Source organism: Embiotoca jacksoni, unplaced genomic scaffold (genome assembly GCF_022577435.1).
Source record: "Embiotoca jacksoni isolate LCO1_2020_lvr unplaced genomic scaffold, fEmbJac1.0.p SCAF_19, whole genome shotgun sequence".
Classification (NCBI taxonomy): Eukaryota; Metazoa; Chordata; class Actinopteri; family Embiotocidae; genus Embiotoca; species Embiotoca jacksoni.
This window is the reverse complement of record NW_027185329.1, coordinates 3,661,009-3,682,999: the sequence shown is the minus strand read 5'-3', so window position 1 is coordinate 3,682,999 and position 21,991 is coordinate 3,661,009. Positions and strand designations below refer to the sequence as shown.

General features: G+C 41.3%; 2 protein-coding genes across 3 annotated transcripts; both read right to left on the bottom strand.

Annotated features, from left to right (window-relative positions):
• Positions 1 to 1,408: 1,408 nt before the first annotated feature.
• On the bottom strand, positions 1,409 to 10,190 carry cp (ceruloplasmin). Of its 2 annotated transcripts, XM_069153049.1 has the most exons (24): positions 9,903 to 10,190; positions 9,247 to 9,491; positions 8,949 to 9,161; positions 8,690 to 8,863; positions 8,487 to 8,578; positions 7,811 to 7,973; positions 7,583 to 7,721; positions 7,342 to 7,481; positions 6,731 to 6,871; positions 6,571 to 6,615; positions 6,124 to 6,338; positions 5,485 to 5,635; positions 5,039 to 5,251; positions 4,350 to 4,554; positions 4,007 to 4,146; positions 3,751 to 3,879; positions 3,277 to 3,383; positions 3,134 to 3,189; positions 2,914 to 2,985; positions 2,571 to 2,662; positions 2,332 to 2,471; positions 2,160 to 2,216; positions 1,693 to 1,798; positions 1,409 to 1,604 (listed from the first exon to the last, which is right to left on the bottom strand). In XM_069153049.1, exons 1-24 carry the CDS (start codon positions 10,061 to 10,063, stop codon positions 1,579 to 1,581), a joined length of 3,222 nt encoding a protein of 1,073 aa, XP_069009150.1. In that variant the 5' UTR covers positions 10,064 to 10,190; the 3' UTR covers positions 1,409 to 1,578. The 2 variants fall into 2 exon arrangements, with proteins under 2 accessions (XP_069009150.1, XP_069009151.1); XM_069153050.1 differs by lacking the exon at positions 6,571 to 6,615 and having other exon boundaries at positions 9,903 to 10,189.
• A 1,312-nt stretch (positions 10,191 to 11,502) lies between these two features.
• tm4sf18 (transmembrane 4 L six family member 18) lies at positions 11,503 to 21,864 on the bottom strand. Its single transcript, XM_069153053.1, has 6 exons — positions 21,783 to 21,864; positions 21,159 to 21,260; positions 19,437 to 19,656; positions 14,754 to 14,822; positions 14,046 to 14,188; positions 11,503 to 12,902 (listed from the first exon to the last, which is right to left on the bottom strand). The coding sequence occupies exons 3-6, from the start codon at positions 19,614 to 19,616 to the stop codon at positions 12,704 to 12,706; spliced, it is 591 nt and encodes a 196-aa protein (XP_069009154.1). The 5' UTR covers positions 19,617 to 19,656; positions 21,159 to 21,260; positions 21,783 to 21,864; the 3' UTR covers positions 11,503 to 12,703.
• Between the last annotated feature and the right edge of the window lie 127 nt (positions 21,865 to 21,991).

Sequence of the window (21,991 nt, the reverse complement as noted above, 5' to 3'; positions counted from 1 at the left end):
TTCACCACAGCGGTAGACGCCAGGGATCGTGGACACGACTTACCTGGGGTGCCGCCAGTGTGGACACCTACAGACAAATACTATTGAGGCGGTTGAGGACTTCCTGCTCCTAGTTGAACCAACCACCCTAAAGGTCCCCTCGATGGGACACCGACAGTCTCAAAGGCTCGTAGTTGCTTCAGATACTCCCACTGACAGGGCTTCAACATGAGGTGACAGTGACGACTGCTTTGTCCACAGTGACATCAGCTGGAAGAACAGAGGAACTGTCGGCTCTGTGGCAGCTTCAGTCTTCAACCCTCTCGCTGTGTCCCAGTGACCTCGGCATTTAAAGTAATAATCATTTTCTACATGACTCTCATTTAAACCAGTTCCATTACATCAGTGGGACTTGTGTGACCCTTGCAAACATGCATTGCATTGAAAATGTACCCTTATGGAATACAGAAAGTCAACTGGACAAAACGGTTCAACAACAGAAAGACACGATGTCTGAGCTGCTTCTCTGATCTGTGACTGTAGTAAACCTTTCAGGTCAAACTCAGACTACTTCCAAATTCCTATGTCCATCAAAGTAGCAATTCTCCCACCTAGTGGCGGCACAGACTGAGACTGAGCTTGTTATGATCAGTTTTTTGTGCATTCACTTGCACCTTTTTCTTTTTTTTTTTGTTAACTCCTCAGGTGACTCAGCAGTCTTGGCCAGTTTAACGCCTCAACTTCTTGCTCCCTTGAAAAATTCCCTCGTGAATAATCTGGATGTTGGAAAATCAGCAGCTCTTCACTGAAGCGTGTTTTCAGCAGGACGTTTACACAGAGTAAAATATTCAACCTCGACTGCAAATATTCCAGATGGTTTGAGTAAAATATCTGGGATCTTAGGGGACATTTGGCTCATATAAAGGCCTGTGAATTTGAGCAAATGTTTGGTTTTAGACTGATGGAGTACTAATTTGCTTTGATCCCCCTGGGCAAAAATGAGCTGTTAAGCATCCATTAACTCTATTTTCTCCCCCTCGCCATGATTTTTGCAGTGCATTTTTACGATGGGTTATAATATACTCAGATTTGCTATGAGACAATCTTATGAAGTACTGCCATGTCACTATAGGATCACAATTTGAAACAAGATTTTGACTTTGGATTTTGGAAAACAGACATAATCTTAAAATCTGAGAGAGTTAGTGTAAAAGCATTTTACATGTCACAAACTATCTTAACAGCTGTGATTAATCCAGCACTGCCAGTGGCCATAACTGTACCATCAAGCTGCAGAGTCTCCTGCTGCCTGTTCACTGTCAAAATGATTCACTTAAAACTCAAAGAAACTTTCTTCTTTAAAGTTTTCTCTTTTTTTTTTTAAATAGTTTCGCAGGTTTTTTTTAAAAAAAACATCAAAGCACGTGAATGATCATAAAAGCACATTTTAATAAAAAAAGAAATGTTGGTGATGTTTGATTCTCTGCTCGTTTTCTGCTATGCGCCAGTAGCTTCTCACATTAGGCTAATTTTACACTGAAATCAACTTCTATCTTTTTCTATGTTTTTCTTCTGCCTGGATCCATTTTCCTCAACAGTTTAGCCAAACATGCCGCCTCTGTTTGCTGTTGAAGAGAAACAAACAGGTTATCACCTCCTCATCACCATTACTGTTTGTCTGAACGTGTTTCCCTGTCGAATTTGCTCCCTTACCTTTCTCAGTAACGGTATACATCGCCTCCATGCCACCTTTAATGTGGTCAGTGACGTGACAGTGGAGCAGCCAGGTACCAGGATACTGAGGACGCATCTTCACCGTCTGACCAGGAGGAGATTCATTGTTTGAGATGAAGATTTTACAAACTCTGGTTGAAACTGATCTCAAAAGGTTACTCTATAAAGTGGTAATTAGCAGCACCTCAATGGTGGAAAAGACTAATGCTGCGTTCCAAACGGCGTACTTGTGTGCCAACGCTCACTATTTTGAGTGCATAAGTGCGTTCACACTGTCAAGTACAGAAACATGCAGTGTACTACATGTACCGGGATGATGCACTCAAAACGGCGCAAATAACAATTGTGAAACGCTGGACACTTTTCACCCTAAACGGTCGCCATCTTGGCTTTGTAGAGGAAGACAGAGCGTCAACCTCTTAAAGAAACTAAAAGCCAAGTTTTACCTGGAAGGTGGCTGGAAACAGTTCATACACATCAGTGCGGTGAGGACTTCCACCCATCTGCAGACAAAACAGAAGAGGTAGAAGTTCAAATGTCCATGATTTGTATACCATGTGATAGTGTGGGAGTCTCTCCTCCTGTTTATGTTCTGCATGTTGTTGTTTTTTTTGTTACCTTATATTCCACACTATGCCCATGCCAGTGTGCAGTGTGTATGTCCACTTCATTACCCATTCCCATCAGGTACCAGTACACCTTATCACCCACAACCATGTCCAAACCATTCAGGTTAGCGTACATATAACCGTTGATAGCTGCACACAAACACAGAATAACGTACACAATCACATATAGGAGATTTCTTTTTGATGTGCAGATTTGCGGCACCAAAAATATCATTGTGCTCATCTCACCGTGCATCTTGTTGCTCTCTATGAAGGTTTCGTCATCCTTCAGGTTTGCGCGAGGGGTCCTGATGTGCGTCCGGATGTTTTCATCCAGATACCTGAAGTAATAATCAGCCATATGCTCTCTGATAAATATCCAACATTAACGTCATGCAGTACTGAAAATGGCAATAGGAGACGGCCCTAGGTGCAACCCCTGTGAACCGTGTCTTTCACTTTGCACTCAGATTATCCCCCGGTAAACAAGCAAAAGTGGATTTAAACACACCCTAAATGCACCGTGCGCTAATTTAGTCAGTGTGCTTACATTGTGAAAATACAGCTGTTTTCAGATTAGAAGGCTTCTTACCAGCTTTCATTCTCATCAAAAACCAGGAAAAGCAGCGCAAACTCTTCTACTTCCTTCTTCAGTCCAAGACTCCTGGAAGCAGCGTAGTTACATCATAGGTATTGTGTGGTGCAGTTTAAAAACACATGACAAAATCCCCCACTGGCCTTTTCAGACCTAAAAATCACACAAGCAGACTGTATTAACTACTTCAGGTACATCAAGATCTGGAAACACTCACCTGGCCACGCTGCGACGACAGATAATCAACGGACCGATCAGCCCGCTGTAAAGGTCCTGGCGGGCCGGGACACAACATGGAAGTGTGTGAGTACTCGTCTGCACCTGTGTTGTGTGTTTCGATTTTAGCGTGTATCAGCGTACCTTGGTCACATCAACAGCAGAGTAGTACGCTGACACGGAGCACTCCTCTTGCTCTGTGGTCGGTCCTGTGTTCTTGTTGACGAACCAGTAGTAAGTGTGAGTTTCACCTGCAGAAGACATCATCGTTTTTTTTGAGCTTTTGGAACCCATTTAAGCGGTAGCCCGCCGTGACATCACTCAATGGTATGTGAGAAGCCGTATTGACACTGCAAGTTTGGTTTTTTGGTTTCATGAGAAGTTGATGCTTTTTGAATGGGACCCTTTTGGAGCCAGCCCCCAGTGGCCATCAGTGGAATTGCGCGTCCTCATTTGCTTCACTTTTCAGACTTGGAGACTACACCAGTTACTACAACAATATAAGAACACACTGGAAGTCTTAATTTTAATTTTGTCTCCTTGCTGAAGTAACATAAATGAAAAATGAGCATTCTAGCATTTTCTATTTACTTCCATTATTTCTAGGCATTGCTGTACCTGGTTGGGTTTGGTGGACTGCAGGGGATTCTGTCTTGACTCCGTGAGCATGGATGGAATAAGGCCTTGAAGCCATATTCTTGAAAACCACCTTAACTTTGTCTCCCACATCAGCATGAATCATTGGACCTGAATGGAAAAGAAATTTTCTCATTGTCAGATGGATCAGAGGAAGTTACACAATTGCATAAGTAATGGCTTTGATTGCAAAAACTGTTTTTGCGTGAGTACGGATTAATTTGAATTCACTGCTTACCCATAATGCCGAGGTGGTCCATATCAGGTGGTCTTTCCAACTCCTTGGTAAACTTGTCATTGGTGAACTGACGGTAGACAACCTTCTTGTAACGAGAGCCGATGAACCCGCCCTGCTTGTCCAGAAAGACGGTGGCAGGACTGCAGCGAGAGAGAGAGTCACAAATGTATTTGATTTATTTAAAAAGGCTCCCTAAAGTTCGGGTTAGTTGGTCAAGGCCTAGATGTCCAATGCAACCTTGTGTGTATCTCTGACTCTAACAGCTTTGATAAAGCAGCAGTATCTGATGTCGTGAGACTGAGAACGGGCTGGTACAGTAACTCCGGTGTTTATGCTCGTATACCTTTCCTGACCGCGGAACATCTCCGTCTCCCAGGTGCGGTTCGGAGAGTAGTCCCAGTCGGTTTCCATGGCAGCGATGTAGTAGGTTTTCGAATGAAACATCACCTCACCCTGTCGCTGAAACAGGCTGCACTTCTCCACCGTGTAGTTGGCCCTCATCCCACCGTTATAATGACTCACTGTAGCTGACACCACTTCAAACTGACCTGAAACAAAAAACAACCAATATATGTATACAATACAAGTGCCATTTACCATTCAGACCCTCACTATGGGTCTGGGGAATTCATTGTGTCTGTGTCTGTCTAAAGGGTAAAGGTTAAAGGCTAAGTCCCCCAAGGCAGTTGGTCCATTTCTAGCCTGATTTGGTTCTTATGTCATCTTATTTAAAATACACAGGAGTTTATTATCTCAGGAAGATAGGACGTTTTTGTTTTTTTTGTTCAATTAATAAAATATCTGGAAATAAGTATTACTCCTGTTTAAATTTTAACAAAGTCTGATTAAAGTCTTCATTTATATTCTATAAATATCATTATTGCTATTAAACAGGCCAAACTTAGGTGCTTTGTTTCTGTCTAACTTAGGTCTTTGTTTACCGGAATTGTTTCGCCATTTCCAGCTATTAATCATTTTGACTTTATACTTTGAGCTTTTTATTTTGTGTGTGACAGAGAGACAGATGCATACCCATGCTGTCCGGCTCCATGGTGACAGTGTGTGAGATGTGAGGGAAAACGCTGATGGTGTCTCGTCTGTTCTGGCGGTAGAGGAAGCGGTTGCCCTGGAAATAAAGGCTGTTGATGTCCGTCTCTGAACCCAGTCCTGACAGGTGCCATGTTACTTTGTCCCCCTTACACATGGTCATGCCCGGAAGGTTCTGATATACAAACCCATTGATGGCTAAAAGAGTCAGAGAAAATACAATATACAGATTATATGATAATACAAAAAAAAAAAAAAAACAAGTCATGGAAAATGTAAAAGAAAAATCCTGGGTTGTCCAGTCCAGTTTCTAGTAGAGGCGAACAGATAAAAAGTCTAAATAAAACTTGTATCCCACCATATGAACATGAATAACAACCGAACCAGATTAAACATGTTAATACGCAGTGACTGATTAAAGTGAGACACACAGTGCATTTTGTTGCTCTCTATGAAGCCTTCATCCTCTTTGTTGACCGTGGTGGGAGCAGTGGTGAAAGTCCTGATGTTGTCGTCCATATACCAGCTGAGATTCTCATCAAACACTGTAGCCATGAGGTTAAACTCTTTTTCATAGTTTCTCTGTCGGACAATAGAGACAGAAGAAAAGGCAGTGTGTCAAATTGTATTATAAACAAGCCACCTCTCCAAACTGACTATCATCTGAATGTTTATGGGCGCATTTTATTGTGACCACTTCAGGAAAGGCAGTTTTAAGGCTTTTAACTTTTGACCTCATTCAGCCATCTCCTTTAATATACTTTCAAACATGCTTCTGCTAATTTGAGTTTTGTTGACCGGATCTTTCTCTGTACTCAAATGACAGCAGATATAGTTTATTAATGTTGCATTTTAGTGACAAAATGTTCAATGTTTGTGTAAAATTTGTTTTTTTAGTTTTTTGTTAACTTGGGGTCATATTATCTCAATTTACAACACGCATAAATATCCCACAAATCTGAACTGGAAATACCAGATTAAATGGGATGTGACCTGCTTAAACACTCGTTATATTAAAAACAACAATCACAAAAGATGTTTAATTGGTGTTTAGTTTCTTCTCCTCTCACCTGGACTCCTTTCTTCAGAGATCCAGGCCGACAGACGAGGAGTGGTCCGACCAGTCCAGAGCTGGTGTCTTTAACAGGGTCCACTGCAGAGTAGTACATATAGGTCAGGCAGTCTGCCTCCCCCTCTACGGGTCCTGCACCCACAGGCAACATCCACTCGTACGTGTGCACCGTCCCAGGTCTGACCAGAGCAGCAGGAAGAGGAGTCACCACTCCTAAAATCATACATTTACACAGGGAAAGAGGATTAATAGTACTAGCAGTAGCAGTAATAATAAAATTGTCAGTTATGAATGTATTTCCAATCTCATAAGTATTTGTAAATCTGTTGTGTGCACTTTTTTTTGTCTTCTCTATGCTGCTGTGACGAGTATATTTCCCCACTGTGGGATTAATAAAGTCAAATCTATCTGTCATGTAAACTGGTGTTTTCAGATTTTGACTGACTTGGCTCTTTCTTTAGCTCCCGTAGTTTCTTTGCTGTATGTGTCTCTGAGGAGATGAAGAGAAGGAGATGGAAGAGAGAGATATAAAAAAAAAAAAAAAAAAAAAAAAAAAATAGTAATGATGCACAGATAACAGTACTTGTGTATGTGCATGTATTAACCTTCCAGTTCATTGTGATAGAGTGTCCCATCCTGTTCTATACTGTACTGCACTCCATGCGCTTGTATAGAGTATGGCCGGCTGGCTTTGTTCTTGAACACCACATTGATGGTGTCTTTCTCCTCAGCTCGCAGCACCGGACCTGCACACACGGAGGGTAAAAAGTGTCAACATATGGACAAGTATCACGCACGAGTATCCTAAAAAGTGTTCTGTTAATAAATTGTGTATTCTTTTTCATGGTCCAGACTGGGCTGAAACGTTTTGATCATCGTGAGACGCTGCCAACTTATTGTGAAAATCTGTGCTGCACTCTGAGCTAAACAACCAATCTGGGAGCAGCGTGCTTACCCTTGCAGGGAGAAAGGCCAAAATATGAATAATGTTTAGGAACTATAATTGCTATAATTGATCCATAACAGAACTTCAAAGGTCACCCAGATAAACCGAACTACTCATTAAGTAAAATCCAACAGCTAGACTGCATTTTCAGTTGGCAGCAAGAACTCGGCTGCACTTATTGTTATCTTTGTTTCAGTCTAATAAATTTACTTTCTGCCACCCAAAAAAACCTCATTATCATTCATCCAACCCGTGTCCGGCTTGGATTACCCAGAATTCCGAGGTGTTGCTCCTCTGGGCTGCGTAGCATCTTTGTGGTGAAGGTGTTGTCGGTGTATTCCACGTAGCGAACCTTCTTATAGCGACTTCCGATGCGGTTTGGACCTCGTTTTACAAACATTTCAGCCTCCCTGCAGACGCAAAAGCGTAAATTAAAACTGGGATAGATCTCTGCAGAAACATGAGCATCATTTCTCTGTTTATTTGCGTATTAGTGCGTACAGGAACCAACCCGCTAGTAGGTGCTGTAGGAGCATAGTCCCAGACTTCTTCTTCAGCAGCGATGAAGTACTGTCTGAGCTCACCGTGAGGCCGGGGCTTGTGGACGTTGGGGAAACACTTCTTGATCTCAAACAACGTCTGCATTCCAGCTGCACAAAACCACAGAACCAAAACAGTATTGATTAAATTATTGACATTATTGCTTTCCTCGTGTTGAGACTGGAGCGTGCGACCTCACCCATCAGATGGTCGTTGACGGTGCAGGTCAGCAGCCAGTGTCCGGGGTTGTCAGCGACCATCATAGCGGTGGTGCTGGAGCCCGGGAAAAGACTGACCATGTCTGTATGGTGGTTCTCAGTGGTCAGGATCTGGCCGTGGAAATGAACTGAATGCATGTCCACCTGTGGATAAATAATATTTACCCTTTAGACGTCATGGAGAGTAAAGTGAATCCCGTTAGCAACTCTGAAGCTAATTAAAAAAAATCAAACAATAGATATTTTTTTTGGACAAATTTCTCAATACTCACATCACTATCGAAGCGAAAACATAAAAAATGATTGGCGACGAAGACTACAGCAGTTTCAACTATGCAATTAAAACTAACTTGTATCCTTAAAAACTTTTTACGTAAGAATTCACTTAATAAAAATAAACTGAGACCCATATTTACAGGTGCCGCAGGGTGTCGTTAGTGCACATTAATATAATTAAAAATGTTGAAGGATTAAATGGCTTGTCGCATATTATGATTTTTGTTTGTCATGTCTCTTAACTAAGACTCTTATTAACTGAAGGAAAAACAATTTTTCAACGAGCAGTTTTCCACAACAAGACACACGACAGTTAAACATTTAGAAAATCTATTTTAAATCTTCCCTGTACAGTCAGATATTCTGGTTAACAGTAGTTACCTCGTTGCCCAGGGCCATCAAATGCCAGTGGATGGTGTTGCCTTGGCACATGCTGAGTCCAGGCAGATTACCGTACAGAAAGCCATTTATACCTGCAATACACACTCAGGGTTAAATGGTGTGTGTGTGTGTGTGTGTGTGTGTGTGTGTGTGTGCGTGTGTGTGTGTGTGTGTGTGTGTGTGTGTGTGTGTGGAGTCATCACCATGCATCTTGTTGCTCTCAATGAAATCTTCGTCCTCCTTCAGGTCTCTGGCGGGAGTCGTGATGTGCGTCCGGATGTTGTCATCCAGGTACCAGCTGAAGTTCTCATCTGACACCATGAACAGCAGGGCGTACAGGTAGTCTCCCGAACTGTCGCCGTGTAGGTCCAGAGTTCCTGGAGAGGAGAGGAGATTTAGTCGTATATATATGTAGTGAAGGCTAAACCGCTGGATAGAATAGTATTAAAAGGGTTCCTGTACCTCTCTTACAGACGATGAGGGGTCCAATCAGTCCTGTGTTGATGTCCCTTGGTGGGTTGACGTGCGAGTGGTAGAATCTGGTCACGCAGTTACTGTCCCCTGACATTGGGCTGTGGGTGTCTGGGACGGTCCACTCATAGATCACTGTTGCACTAGGACGCACCGAGTCGTCCCGCTTCAGCTCCGGACCGGTACCGTCTGGGTACAGAGCTCCTGAGGAAAGCAAACACGGAGAATCACTCATCTATCTGCCTTTTTCAATCTGCACTGATCCTTCATCGGTGGGTTCATTTCTCACCCTCGTTGCCTTTGCTGTAGTTCAGTCCGTGTGGGTGGATGCTGTAAGGTCTGGATGCTATGTTCCTCAGCTGGACGAACACTGTGTCTCCCTCCTCAGCCATCAGCATGGGCCCCAGGTAACCCAGCCACGCTGGCTTGGTTATCTCAGTCCTGTAGGAGGCGTCGGTGTACTGCTTATAAACAGCCTTTTTGTAGCTGGGGCCGATACGCTGGGGGCCTTTCTTTAGAAAGACGGAGGCCTCTCTGCAGAGATCCGGGCAAAGAGAGAGAATTTTAAATTATGGATTAAAAGTGAGGCAACTAATTGGAATTCAGCCATCATTAATTTTATTATTCACACCTGAGCTCTTCCTTGACATGTCAAAATGTTTTTAATGATATAAACCCTTCTATTACAAAATATGTCAGTTTTCAATTAACTGTTACCATTATCTCATTTAGTTGTAGTGTATTACATGTTGTAGATGCTTCCTCCTGTAGTCCTATTGGCGTCAATTGTGTTGTATAGATGCTAAAATATGCAAAAACATGTCCTCTCATCTAAATGCGTTTACCTTTTTGCATGTGTAAACTCCTGTTGAGCTTCAGGGAGGGCAGGGCTGACTGCCTTCATCATTCATTATAATCAAGACGATGCACCGTGTGTGTACTTACTCGTCCTCCTGCAGCGTGCGGTTTTGAATAATGTTCATCCCACTTGGAGCGTAGTTCCAAGACACCTCCTCGATCCTGAGGAAGTACTCTCTTGTCATCCCGGAGACGCATATTACTGTACAGCACAGCAGCAGCACAGCCCTCAACCCCAACCTTCGCATGTTCACAGTATACTGTAGATAAAAAAAAAAGTAAAAAGTCCAGAGAAAGGCCGACAGAGAGGACGGTGAGTCTTTGTTTCTGTCCAGTAGTCCAGCAGATGGTGGAGATGAAGACAGACTGACAAGGCGTGACTTTGTCAGTCAGTCTGTCTCTAAAACCTTCGACCCGCTGTGTCTTTATACCACCTGAGCTGGGATAGAGCCAAGCAGGGCGAAGAGGTCACTGACCATCAGACAGTGTTTGAATTAAAACTAACACAGAGGTAAAACAGCCAGATGTTTGATCAGCAGGTCAGACATGGTTTTACTCTGAAACATCCAAACATTAACCCCTTCACAGCCAGCCCTCCTTTTTTTTTTTTTTTTTTTTTTTTTTTTACTAAAACATGCTAAAATATTGGAAGTTTGACTCTCAGCACTGAGTGATTTAACAACCATGTGCCCCCATAGATGACAATGTAAGAAATTGTTTGGTCGTGTCTCCACTACTTTACAAAGTACAAGAAATGTTGTTGGTGCAGCGTTGACATCTTAAAGGGTTTACAGCATTTAAATTGTGAGGCTTTGATATTTAATATAATATACTTGAATAATTCTGATGCTGTATTTGAAGGACATTAATCCATTTCAAATCAAATTTGACACTCGGCTCTTACTCAAGCTGGTGAGTGTTAAAGTGATCAGATTCAAGCTACATTTTTCTTGTGTAGATTTAAGCTACAGAACATTAAAAATCAAATTTTTCTGATCTCTTTTTGGTCAAGAAAACCTGATCAGAATCAGTTAAATGTTTTTCTGTGCTTGCAGGAATGCGGCCAAAAATCTGGTGTTGTCAGTTTAGTCTGTTATGAAAATACTGACTTTTGATCCCGTCAGTAGTGCAGTTACATGTTAACTGAGCTGCTGACATGTTTAAATGTGTAATGAATTCATTCAACTTTCTGAAAACCCAGTAAAGATATTTTTTTCGTTTTAATCATTAATCATTAATCAGTCCCTGCACTAAAGTCAGTTTGGACTGATTCATTTAACTTTGAAGGATTTTATTGAAATGTTTATAAAACTATTTTAACCTCAATGTGATGAGCATGAAATGATGAAAGCGCCTCATTACAGCCACATTATGGTTGCAGCTTGTAAGATTTGCTTTCCTGTGCTGAAAAAATGTCTAATACTGGGCTTATCTCTCAGGTTAGGAAGGCTACATTTAGTGAACTTGTGTCCCGATAAACAGATCAATAATAAGCAACTCTGGAAACTCCAGCACACAAACTCTTGTCCCAGAATTGATTACAACACAGGGATCAGGCTGCAAGCACAAACCTACAGTTTGACCAATCAGATGTGAGCCAGAATCACATTTGTGTCAACTGCCATTCTCTTCTGTAAAATTAAGTGTGTTCAAAAGTAATCAGGTTGCACAAAAAAATGTGATCAGATAAGACACAATTCATTTACTGTAACAGTTAGTAGGTGATTTGAGGTTCCATGTTAACGAACATGTCTTACATAAAGGTTTTCAGATAGCGGGATGACGGCTCCATCAAACATCAGATATATAAAATGGAAATAGATTTTTTTTTTTTTATTTAAGGCAGCAAAAAGAAACCATACATTATAAAAAATATGTCACTAAAATATATATAAAATGTCCATTAACAGTGAATTAGCATCCGAAAGACAATTTACAACAAAATGAAAACAAATGTACAAACACACACCCAAAAAAAAAAAAATCTGCTTGTGTTGCATTTGTGATGCAACATAGTGTGAATAAGTTGGAACCACAAAAATAAGACAAAAAGGACACTTCAGTGTGCTTATTGGTAGACAAGGCGGCACATTCAACTACTAAAATCAGGAAAATGTGCATTGCAGCTTGCAAGAACACCATTACCTCAGTCAGGAAATACCCATAAGAGAAATTACCAAACAATATTTGGCTGGCATCTTAAGTATACTGGTGTAACGATATGGAAGTGATTCCGATTTTTCCATCATGTTTCCGAAGCGGATCTGTTCAAAGGTAGTCTAGCTGTTGAATTGGTGTGAAGTATACAGAGAAAAAAAATGATAATAAAGAGGGTAAGCAAACCCAATGCACTATATTTAACAGACTCTACTGCATAATCAATTCAGTAAAACCTATTGTCCAGGATCCAATTTAAACCATTATTATGATTAAGAATGCTCCTTTTCTTTTTGATTATCTGCACATGTTGGCCTGCTGAGGCTCCTTTCATCACCTTCACCGCCCTGGCAAATAAAGTACATCATCCTCGTCGTATGGAATATAAAGGACACATGAATATGTTGTTCTGGACAAAATGTTCTGGTGTCAGCAGTGACTGTGACTTTGCCACTTTTACCCTGGAAACCTCAGAGCTGGAAAATACAATGATTAGCTGCTGATGACGAGTTTATTTTTGCAGAAAGGATGTGTTGTACTCGCACACATACACATGGTGGTGTAATGAGCTACGTGTGCAGACCTCTACATATGCACGTGGCCATTAATGTTGCAAACATAATGTGTGTGTGTTTGTGTCTGATTTTTATTTTATTTTTTTTTTTAATTTTTTTTATGATTCCACATGCACAAACACACGCGTGTGTGTGTGTGTTTGTGTGTGTGTTTCTCTAAGCATTCAGACTATACTCCTGCTTGTAGCAGCAGGGTCGACACACAGCGTTCACCAAACCGTTTCCCAGCTGCAGGAGACAGATAATGAACTCCAGAATTGCCAGGCCCAGCAGCACGCACAGCAGAGTGACGTTCCACTCGACGATATGAACCGGCTGGCGGCACTGTGACCACAACTCTGGCTGTAACAGATACCTGGAGCACAAGGGGAGAGCGAGACAGAGCGTCATCAATAGAGATCGAATCACTTATAGTGGCTGCATTTTTACTAGTAAAGTCAGAAATATATTTATGGAGCTCATTTAAACACAACGATAAAAAAAAAAAAATAAAAAAAAAACAGAATTAAACGTCAAATACACTTAATCATGAGAAGAAATAAGCAATAAAAACAAAATCAAAAGCAGGAGAAAGTGAGTCATGTGGGGAGGTTGATGAAGTCTGGCCCTTTTCAACATATAATGTATTACAATAATCCAACCCTGAAATAAGAAATGCATTAGTGACCCTGTCAAGGTCTTTAAAGGAGAGAAAGGGCTTGACCTTATCTAAAGCTCTTAGCTGAAAGAAGCTGGCCTTACATTTAATTCGAAGATCGAACATTAAAGAGGAATAAAAAATTGCACCGAGGTTCTTTACATGAGGTTTTACAGTCGGTTGCCAAAGAGCCAAGACAAGATAAAAGATTGCCAAGTGTCACTGCTGGAAGGTGAAAGGGATTGAGCAGCAAAATCTCAGTTTTACCTTCATTGAGATTGAGGGAAATTTTGCTTTGCCCAGGCAGGTTATTAAAGAATTTATGAAGCTGTGTCAGGTTTCAGTGGTCAGTATATCTTGAGTGTCGTCAGCATAAACATGAAGATATATCCAAAAGGTAGCATATAAGGTGAAAACAGAGTTGGACCCAGGATGAGCCCCTGTGGTACCCCACACATCAGGGGGGCGGGTTGAGAGGAGCTGTTACCCATGTTAGGAGAAAAGGATCAGGGAGGACTTAAACCAATATAAAGCAGTGCCCGGATGCCGACACATCGCACAAGATGAGAGATGTAAATTTTAATGATCAACAGTGTCAAACGAAGCCAGGTCAGCGGGATCACGGATGGTTTTCTATTCACAGTGTTAATAATCTTTAAGAAAACACAAGCGCTGAAACATCGATTTGGATAATCAGCTACTGGTTGATCGGCAGCAGAAAAGTGACAACACTGGCTATTTCAAAATGTCACCCGAGCTCCTATTTTCTGACATTTTATAGACAGGATTTATTGATAATAAAAAATTATAATATGAGACAAAGCCCCCCCCCCCATGCCAGAGTACAGCATGTCTCCTTACCTGCCCCTCTGGTCTGCAAAGGGGTACGACCATCCGTATGAGGTGAAGCACTGGGGACCCTGCAGCAAGGCGAACCCTGAAATGATGAAACAGTAGGCAGACCCCACCAGGCCGACCACAGCTGTCAACACTGACCCCCACATCTGTGGAGACACAGCAGCAAACGAAGGAATATGTTTTTAGAAAGAGCCCGCACATGTTTGGATGTGTTTGTGTGACTCTTTGTCTGTAAGAGAGAACGTAAGCTGCTTCACTTTTCTGTTTCGCACATGAGATCCAGGGGCAGCTGCTACAGACAGACAGACAGACAGAAAGACACAACACACACACACACACACACACACACACACAAAACTGCAGCTGTGTGTGAGGATTGAGTGGTGTGAGCCAATCTTACTTTGTCGAGTCTTTCCTGACAACGGGACCATTGTTGAATTATCATAGCAGGATCAGCATTAGCGTCCTACCTCGTAAGGACACACTGTTGGCTAGCTTAATGTCAATTTAAGAGTATTATTCTTCGAGTACTGAGAAAAAAAATAAATCAAATCGAATTGAAACAACATTAAGAGTTAAAACTTTTATAGTTAATGGCCTCTGTGTGGTTAACAGAATCTTCTGGATGTTTATCAGACGGTAAAAATCTATTTTTGGTGCAGACTTGGTGTAGCATAATGTTCAAGATTCCTGACTCCACGTGTTTCTTACCATGAAGCTCTCCTTCCAGCAGCAGCTACATTTCCCCAGAGAGAGGAAGGATAAAGCTGGAATCAGCATCTGCAAGTACAGGAAAGATTCACTACAATTTTTGAACAAAAGCAGTTTTTTTTATTGCGTTTGTTTTTTTTTTTGTCCATTAATTAAAACAATTGAAGAGAAAAATGACAAACGTTCGAGTTGATACTGCAAATCTCTAATCCTGCTTCTGTTTGCTCTCGGTTACTTGGAGCTGCCACAGTAATTCATGATTTACTACTCTGGGTACTGCCACCCACTTTATACAACCACCTGTAATCCAACAATTCAAATCCGGTCAATTCTATTCTATTATTATTCTATTTACGTAGCCTAAAATCTCTAATGTGCTTTACAATCCATACAACATACAGCACTCTCTATTATTGAGCTGAGACACTCATTCCCATGTTAAATTTGATTCATACATCAAAAAATATCTATCACCTGGAAAGCAAACAATGAAAAACGTCTACAGCAACATGCGGCTGTAATGTTCATTACACACGAGAATCAAATGCTGGACGGATGAAAAATAAACAACTAAGGGGGCACAAAAGTTCAAAGTTTGGCTGGAAGTGGTGCCAGATTTTTGGTCAAGTGCAGCAATATATTAGTCAGTGTCAACTGCACTGAACAGATAGCTAAAGTCTGGTTTTGTTTGCAAAAGCCGAGTCTGAATAGCCAGCCTTACCAGACCCACGCTCACAGCATGAATATATGGGTCTGCCGACACTCCGTCGGGGTTTGTTTCCAGCTGTATATCATGCTCATGGGCGTAGACCTCTGGTTAATTTTGAAACTGATGGAGCAGGCTTTAACCAATCAACACTGACCTCCACTGGACCCATGTTGTTTACCAAAACGACAGAGACTCTTCCCCAACGTGTGCAGAATGTAACGCCCTGTCGGTAAATGACCATCGCTCACTTTAAAATGTGTCTTTCTCATTTTTCTCGCTCCGGCTTAAATTCCTCATAATTTGCCAGCATTGCTGCAACTGTTTGGCTTCTAGCTTTACACCCGCCGCCACTGTTGGAAATGCAATATGACAAGACCGATTCATACAAGCACCCTGAACTAAAATGAACTGGCACATGGACAGACTCTCTGAAAACAACGTTCAACTGACACGTGTCGTAGTAGTTCATGATATCTGGACGTAATTAACAGCGCAGACTAAACATGGTTCGCGATGGATCGTTCTAATATTTACAAAGTCCTGTAAGTAGAAGCCGTTAGAAAGCGGCAAACATGAGCACAGGCCACAAACAGAGCGGTCTGTACTGTATACCAGCAGCATGCGTTCATGGCAGGAGAAATCCAACATCCTTTAGTTTCAGAGATCTGCTTTTTTTTTTTTTATTTGTCTCTCCCTCCCTTTTCCCTCCAGTCCTTTTTCCTGTGTTGTTGTGTGCCTCTGTCAAAGATGTTAAACCACATCCTAACGGAGGGAGGGAAGTTCCCAAGGTTTTACGTGCTCCAAAACACAAGCGCTCACACACAGATAAGAGCACAGTTACACATCCTGGATGCCCCCCTAAAGCACAATCCTTCAGTAGAGGAAGAAAAAGACACTGACGACGCGGAGGGAAGCGCTCAGTGAGAAAGGAAGAGAAAAAGGAGGGAGGACGAGTGAGGCAGCGGATGGGAGCAAGCTAAAGATAGATTTCTCTATTTGCTCTTTTGACTCTTCAGCATTCTGTCATTTCCACCAAGAAAGAAAAGGTCCGAACAGGAATAAATAAGGACAGCACGTAATCCCAGACAACGAGAAGAAAAAACCTAAATGAAGATAAATTCATGTATGAAAGCCTCAGGTAGCTCCATGTGCTGGTGGTAAGACTCCTTTTTTTATAAACAGATGCAACAAGAATGCATGAGAACTTCTGATCACTCGTCAAATACACAGCAAAGTCTCATTTACCTCAAGATACACTCGTTTGTTTGACACTGTCTTTTATTAGAGGCCTTTATTTCTAAATATTCCTGCTTTGAAAGATTAATTTTCACTCAGCAAGTAGTACAAACCTTCCAGCAGTTGAAGGGCAATAATCCCTTCACTTCCGCTGTGAATCGTCTGCAACACGTCACTTAGAGCTGCTACATACAGAGAAAGAGCAGCTGCATGACAACAAACTACAATTTATTCAACCCTGAATCTTAACCATTAAGCAGCATCTTGTGTGTGTGAAAGGAACTTTTTTTAAGGTCCAGAAATCTTTCGCTGTCACCTTGACAGACCTGAATACCATCAGCTGATAACTGTCCTGCTTTCTGTTCAGGTTTTGAAATGCTTGGTTTCCCAGTCCTGTGCCGATTCATCTCTGCTACATAAGAACAAAGCTTTCTAAAACGGAAGAAGTGTTAAGACCTGACAGCTTCACACTAAACTTCTGCAGAAATCAACAAATAAATGATGATGCCAGAACGTGTAATACACCTGGCAGTCCACTAGGGGATACCGTGTCAGTGTCACATTTTGCCTCTCCGAGGTGTGAAAAAGTAGGGTGCTTAGGTTTAGGCACCAACAAAATACAAATTTAGACTTAAGATCATGCTTTGACTTAAAATATGTAACATTACATACATCACATGAGTTACATGAGACATATGTTACGTAAAATCAGTAAGTTACGCTATATAAGTAACTTACTAACATCACTTGAAATAAATTCACCTTGACTTTTTGCTTTCTGCAGTCTACTCATACTTTATCAGTCTTTTTACTTCGCCACATGACGTCCTTATGTGACTCTGGTCATAAATGCGTGAACTTTTCACATCCAGGCGAGGCAAACCGTGACAGACATCCTCTAGTGGACCGGCGGGTTTATCACAGCTATGAAATGTTTCCAACAAAAAGCTAAATTTACACAACTTTATTTTTTTTTTTTTTACATTTTTATTCATTTTTTTGTATTTATCTTTTTTAAGCTGCTGTGACCACTGAATTTCTCCACTGTGGGATTAGCAGTCGTATTCTATATTATATTATCTCATCATATTCTATAATATTGACTTTTTGTTGTTTAATTTTCCTCACAGAGTCTGAAGTTATGTACTGTAGTGATACCACATGCTGAAAAGTATGATTTATGCTGAATTGTTCTGAGCATTTTTTTTTTCCTGCAAAGACTGCAAACAAACTTCAAAAATCTAAATATTTTAGAGCATAAAGTTTCAGACCGAGCTCAAGAGCTCTGCTGGTCAACAAGGCAAATCTTGTTAGGAAAATATAATCTCTCCTCTGTTCTTCCATAACAAACTAAAAGAACAGGTCCTTTCTGCTCAGTCAGAGCATAAACCCATTAGATCAGCAGCATGCAGAGCAGACAGATTAACTGTGTATTCACACAACAAGCTATTGTTCTCAAAGAATAACTGCAAAAACACTCAGACATAATGATGGTGAAGGAGAAACCATTAACATTTAGTCATAGTGTGGTGTAAAGTCGTGTTTTTATGAGTCATTAATTATCCTGCGCGACAAGTAAACCAATAAGTTAAAGTCATGATTGGGTGCTGATCAGCGCTGTCAGTAAATAATCAACACAAACAGGAAAATAAAGAGGGGTCAGTCTGCAAACTATAACACTGCCGCCACTGTATCTACATCTCCACGCTCTGAATAAGGGAGGGAGGGAGGTGACACTTGGTAATGCTCTTTTATGGGATTTCACCCGCAGTGCTGATCGAGCGGAGAGTCTCAGAGTCACATGGCTCAAATGTAATCAAAGAATGTCATTCACTTTGTTTCAAATGAGAAAAATTGCATTAAATGCGGCAGCCGCAAACGTGGCTTCAGAGGGGGGGGGGGAAAGTCCCTTATTTTGGATTCAGATGAGAAGCGAATCTCATTAGAATTAGTTTCCACAAATTTCTCCGCTGGACTTCATAGTGATGAATTCCAGCACGTGGCTTCAGTTACCTCAGTTCATCTTATTCCCACTAAACCTTTCTCGCCTCTGCCAGGTGAAATAATCTGCTCTTTTTTTATTTATTTTTTTTTACCAATACCTCTCTTTGTTCATTAAACTGAATCACAGTTTTTGTTGAAAGTTTTACACTCTCCGTACAATAAGACATCCTATAAAGAAAATGACGGTGGTTCCCAGAGTTTTTAAATGAGAATGGGAGGCAGAGCTTGAGCTATCAGGCTCCTCTCCTACGCCTTCCTTTTTGATAAAGATCATATTTTAGGGCTGGCTCTTGACATTGAACTTTCTTCTGGTTATGCAGTCATGTTCTGTATGTTCCTTGTAACTGCAAAGTGTTTTAGGGACGATGTAACCCTCTAAAATAAATGAAACTGAATTGAAATTGAGATGCAAAGTTAAAGTTCTGCCAAACCGACGTGTAAATCGGGGCCCTTCTGAAGTCAAAGTTTTAAAAAACAGCTTATAATTTTATAAAAGAGAGATACTACATTTTGTTTTGGCAAAATGTTGTATAAAAGTTGGTGATAACATGAACTTAAGAGACCTTGTTGTGCAGTTTTCTTCAGCGTCATGACCAGGATCTAATATTTACTGTACGTTCACTACGGTTGAGATGCCGCCACCTCTAAAAGTCCTATGATCAAACCAAAGCTGTAAAATCAAAATATGGTCTTAACCCTATAAATACAATATAATTTTAGAAATGATTACTCACCATCAGCCCCCCACCTCCTAGTCCACCAAAGAACCAAATGTAGCTGGCCAGGCGGTCCTGCTGGATGTAGCTGCTTTGTCCCATCGGAAACAGCAGCAACAGGTTGGCCAGCATACAGCAGAGGGCCAGAGGCAACAGAGCCAGGCCCAGGGACCTGGCAAAACCCACCGAACAGCACATCGCAACGACCGCAGGGACGAGAGGAGAGAACTGGAGTGGGCTGAAGAGGGCAGAGAAAGAGAGGAAGAGAGGAGGGAAGGCTTAGAGCAGCTGGGGAGCCAGGAAACAAAAACAAGTGACGAGAGCCTGCTCTGTGTGTGTGTGTGTGTGTGTGTGTGTGTGTGTGTGTGTGTGTGTGTGTGTGTGTGTGTGTGTGTTTCCTACAGCCTCTTAGACATGCAGGGCCTCACATAGCCCTCAAAAGAATGTATTTCCCCACAGAAGGACTCAAGTCATAACAGCAGGTCGACATGTTTAAATACTTAATCAGTGCATTTTTTTTTTTTTTTTTTCTTCCTATAATCCCCTCGGATTAATAATGTGTAAATACAAAAAGGACTGCAACTAATAATTATTTGTGTTAGTAATTCAATTATATTTAGCGTTTAAAATGAAATTGAACAGTAAAAAAATATCATCACATCATGATGCAACAGCTCAGCAGGTCTACGTAGGCCAATGGGCCACAACATGGCTTCCAACATGTCAGAAAACTAGAAACCCTGCTCATGTGTGTGTTTCGGGGGCCCGACACGCTGTGAGCTCTTTTATAATCCAGCTGGAATGCAGCACATCCAGATAAATTGGGATGTAAACTAGAACCGACCACAAACGACCTGCACTAACGAGCTGCCTTCATTAAAGCAGATTACGCAAAACGAAGTGTGTGCTTGGGTGACAGGATACAAGGCTCTTTATGGGAGCGACATTTTGTACCAGGGTGGGTTTGGAGCTGTAAGGAGATCAACTCAAAGTCCAACACCTTGCAGAGATTTGTGTTGGAGCGGAGACGCCAGCAAACGAGTATTTACAGGTTGTTTACCAACTCACTCCTATTGAAGAGTTGAACCAGTGCAGACATTGAAATATAAATTATGCTGTCTGTGCGTGCCTCTGTATTTATATCTATCTGTGTTGTGCACTGAGGAGCAGCAGGGTGTTTCCTGACAGCTAAACATCCACTAAAACACAAAACTCATACACACACTTCTCCGCATCTGCTCGAAAACCTGACGTACAAACGCCCCATCATACGCCCCCACTAAGACCCCGCTGTGGTTATATATACAGATATACACATACATACACTATATATTGTACAGTGTCCTGTTCAAAAAGTCATTAAAACATCACAATGTCGTATGTCATCCAAAATGTAAAAACAAATATTATAGTATTGTAGTCTTTGTAACACACTAGATGTCCTGTGTTAAGTTTAGTCCTGTCTTTAGGTCGCTCTGGGAGTGAATGAAACACGGCAAATGCAATTTATTATAGTTATTAACACGCACAGAAAAATCAAGGGAACAGCATAATAACAAATTCAAGTAATAACCTCAATACCGGTATTTCTCCCAGTCAGTCAGTTTCAGTCTCTTGTCTTTCAGTCTACTACCCGGTAGTTTACGTCTGGAGGCTCTCAGACTAACTCTGATCTCAATCATTTTGCTCGTCGGTTCCTCGGCAGGAGAATCCAAGAAGCCCAAATGCAGCTTCACTCACGGCAAAGATGATCGGGGATGGCAGGGTCACTCAGCTCCAGCGCTCTGCGGAGGTTTCTGGGGATCGCTGTCTCCACCACAGATCCATACAAACAAAAACAATCTGTATACAGCAGAATTTAATATGATGTCAGTACTGTAATTTATAAACTCTATCGTTGGTGTAACAGTAAATGACCAGTAATATAGTATTACACACATATATATATATATATATATATATATAAAATATTCACTACGGTCAATATGAACATACCAAAATATTTCACACACACATGTACTCATGTCTCAGTGACATCTGTCACTTATACCTAACAGACATTATTTAAACGTCCACGGTTACTAAGCAACACACTCAACAGCTGTTCTCAATCTGACCGTTTTAACTTTTGGCGCTAAAAACAAGAAAATGACGTCATCGTTCCCGCTCGGTTCACATGTAGCTCCACAATCACAGATATCAACCCCGTAAAATAATATTCAATAACAAATTAATATTTATCTCCGACTGGTTGTTGTTCTCTTCTCTCCTGATCGGTATCTTTAGCCCAACTAAACAACTGCGTTACAACTGTCCTCCTTTGTAGCTACGGCTAACTGTTAGCAACGTGCATCCGTCACTCACCGGAGATTCTTCTCAGACTTAAAAGAAACTTCTTCCTCCGGAGTCGGTCTGGTTAACAATCAAATAAATAAACATCCTCAAAAGTAGTGAGAAAAAAAAAAATCAACCAAATGAGATTCTTCCTGGTGTAGATCATGATGCTGTTTCATTGGAGACATAAAGGGTCGTCTCCCGGGAGACGGCTTTGATCTCCCGACGTGCACGACAGC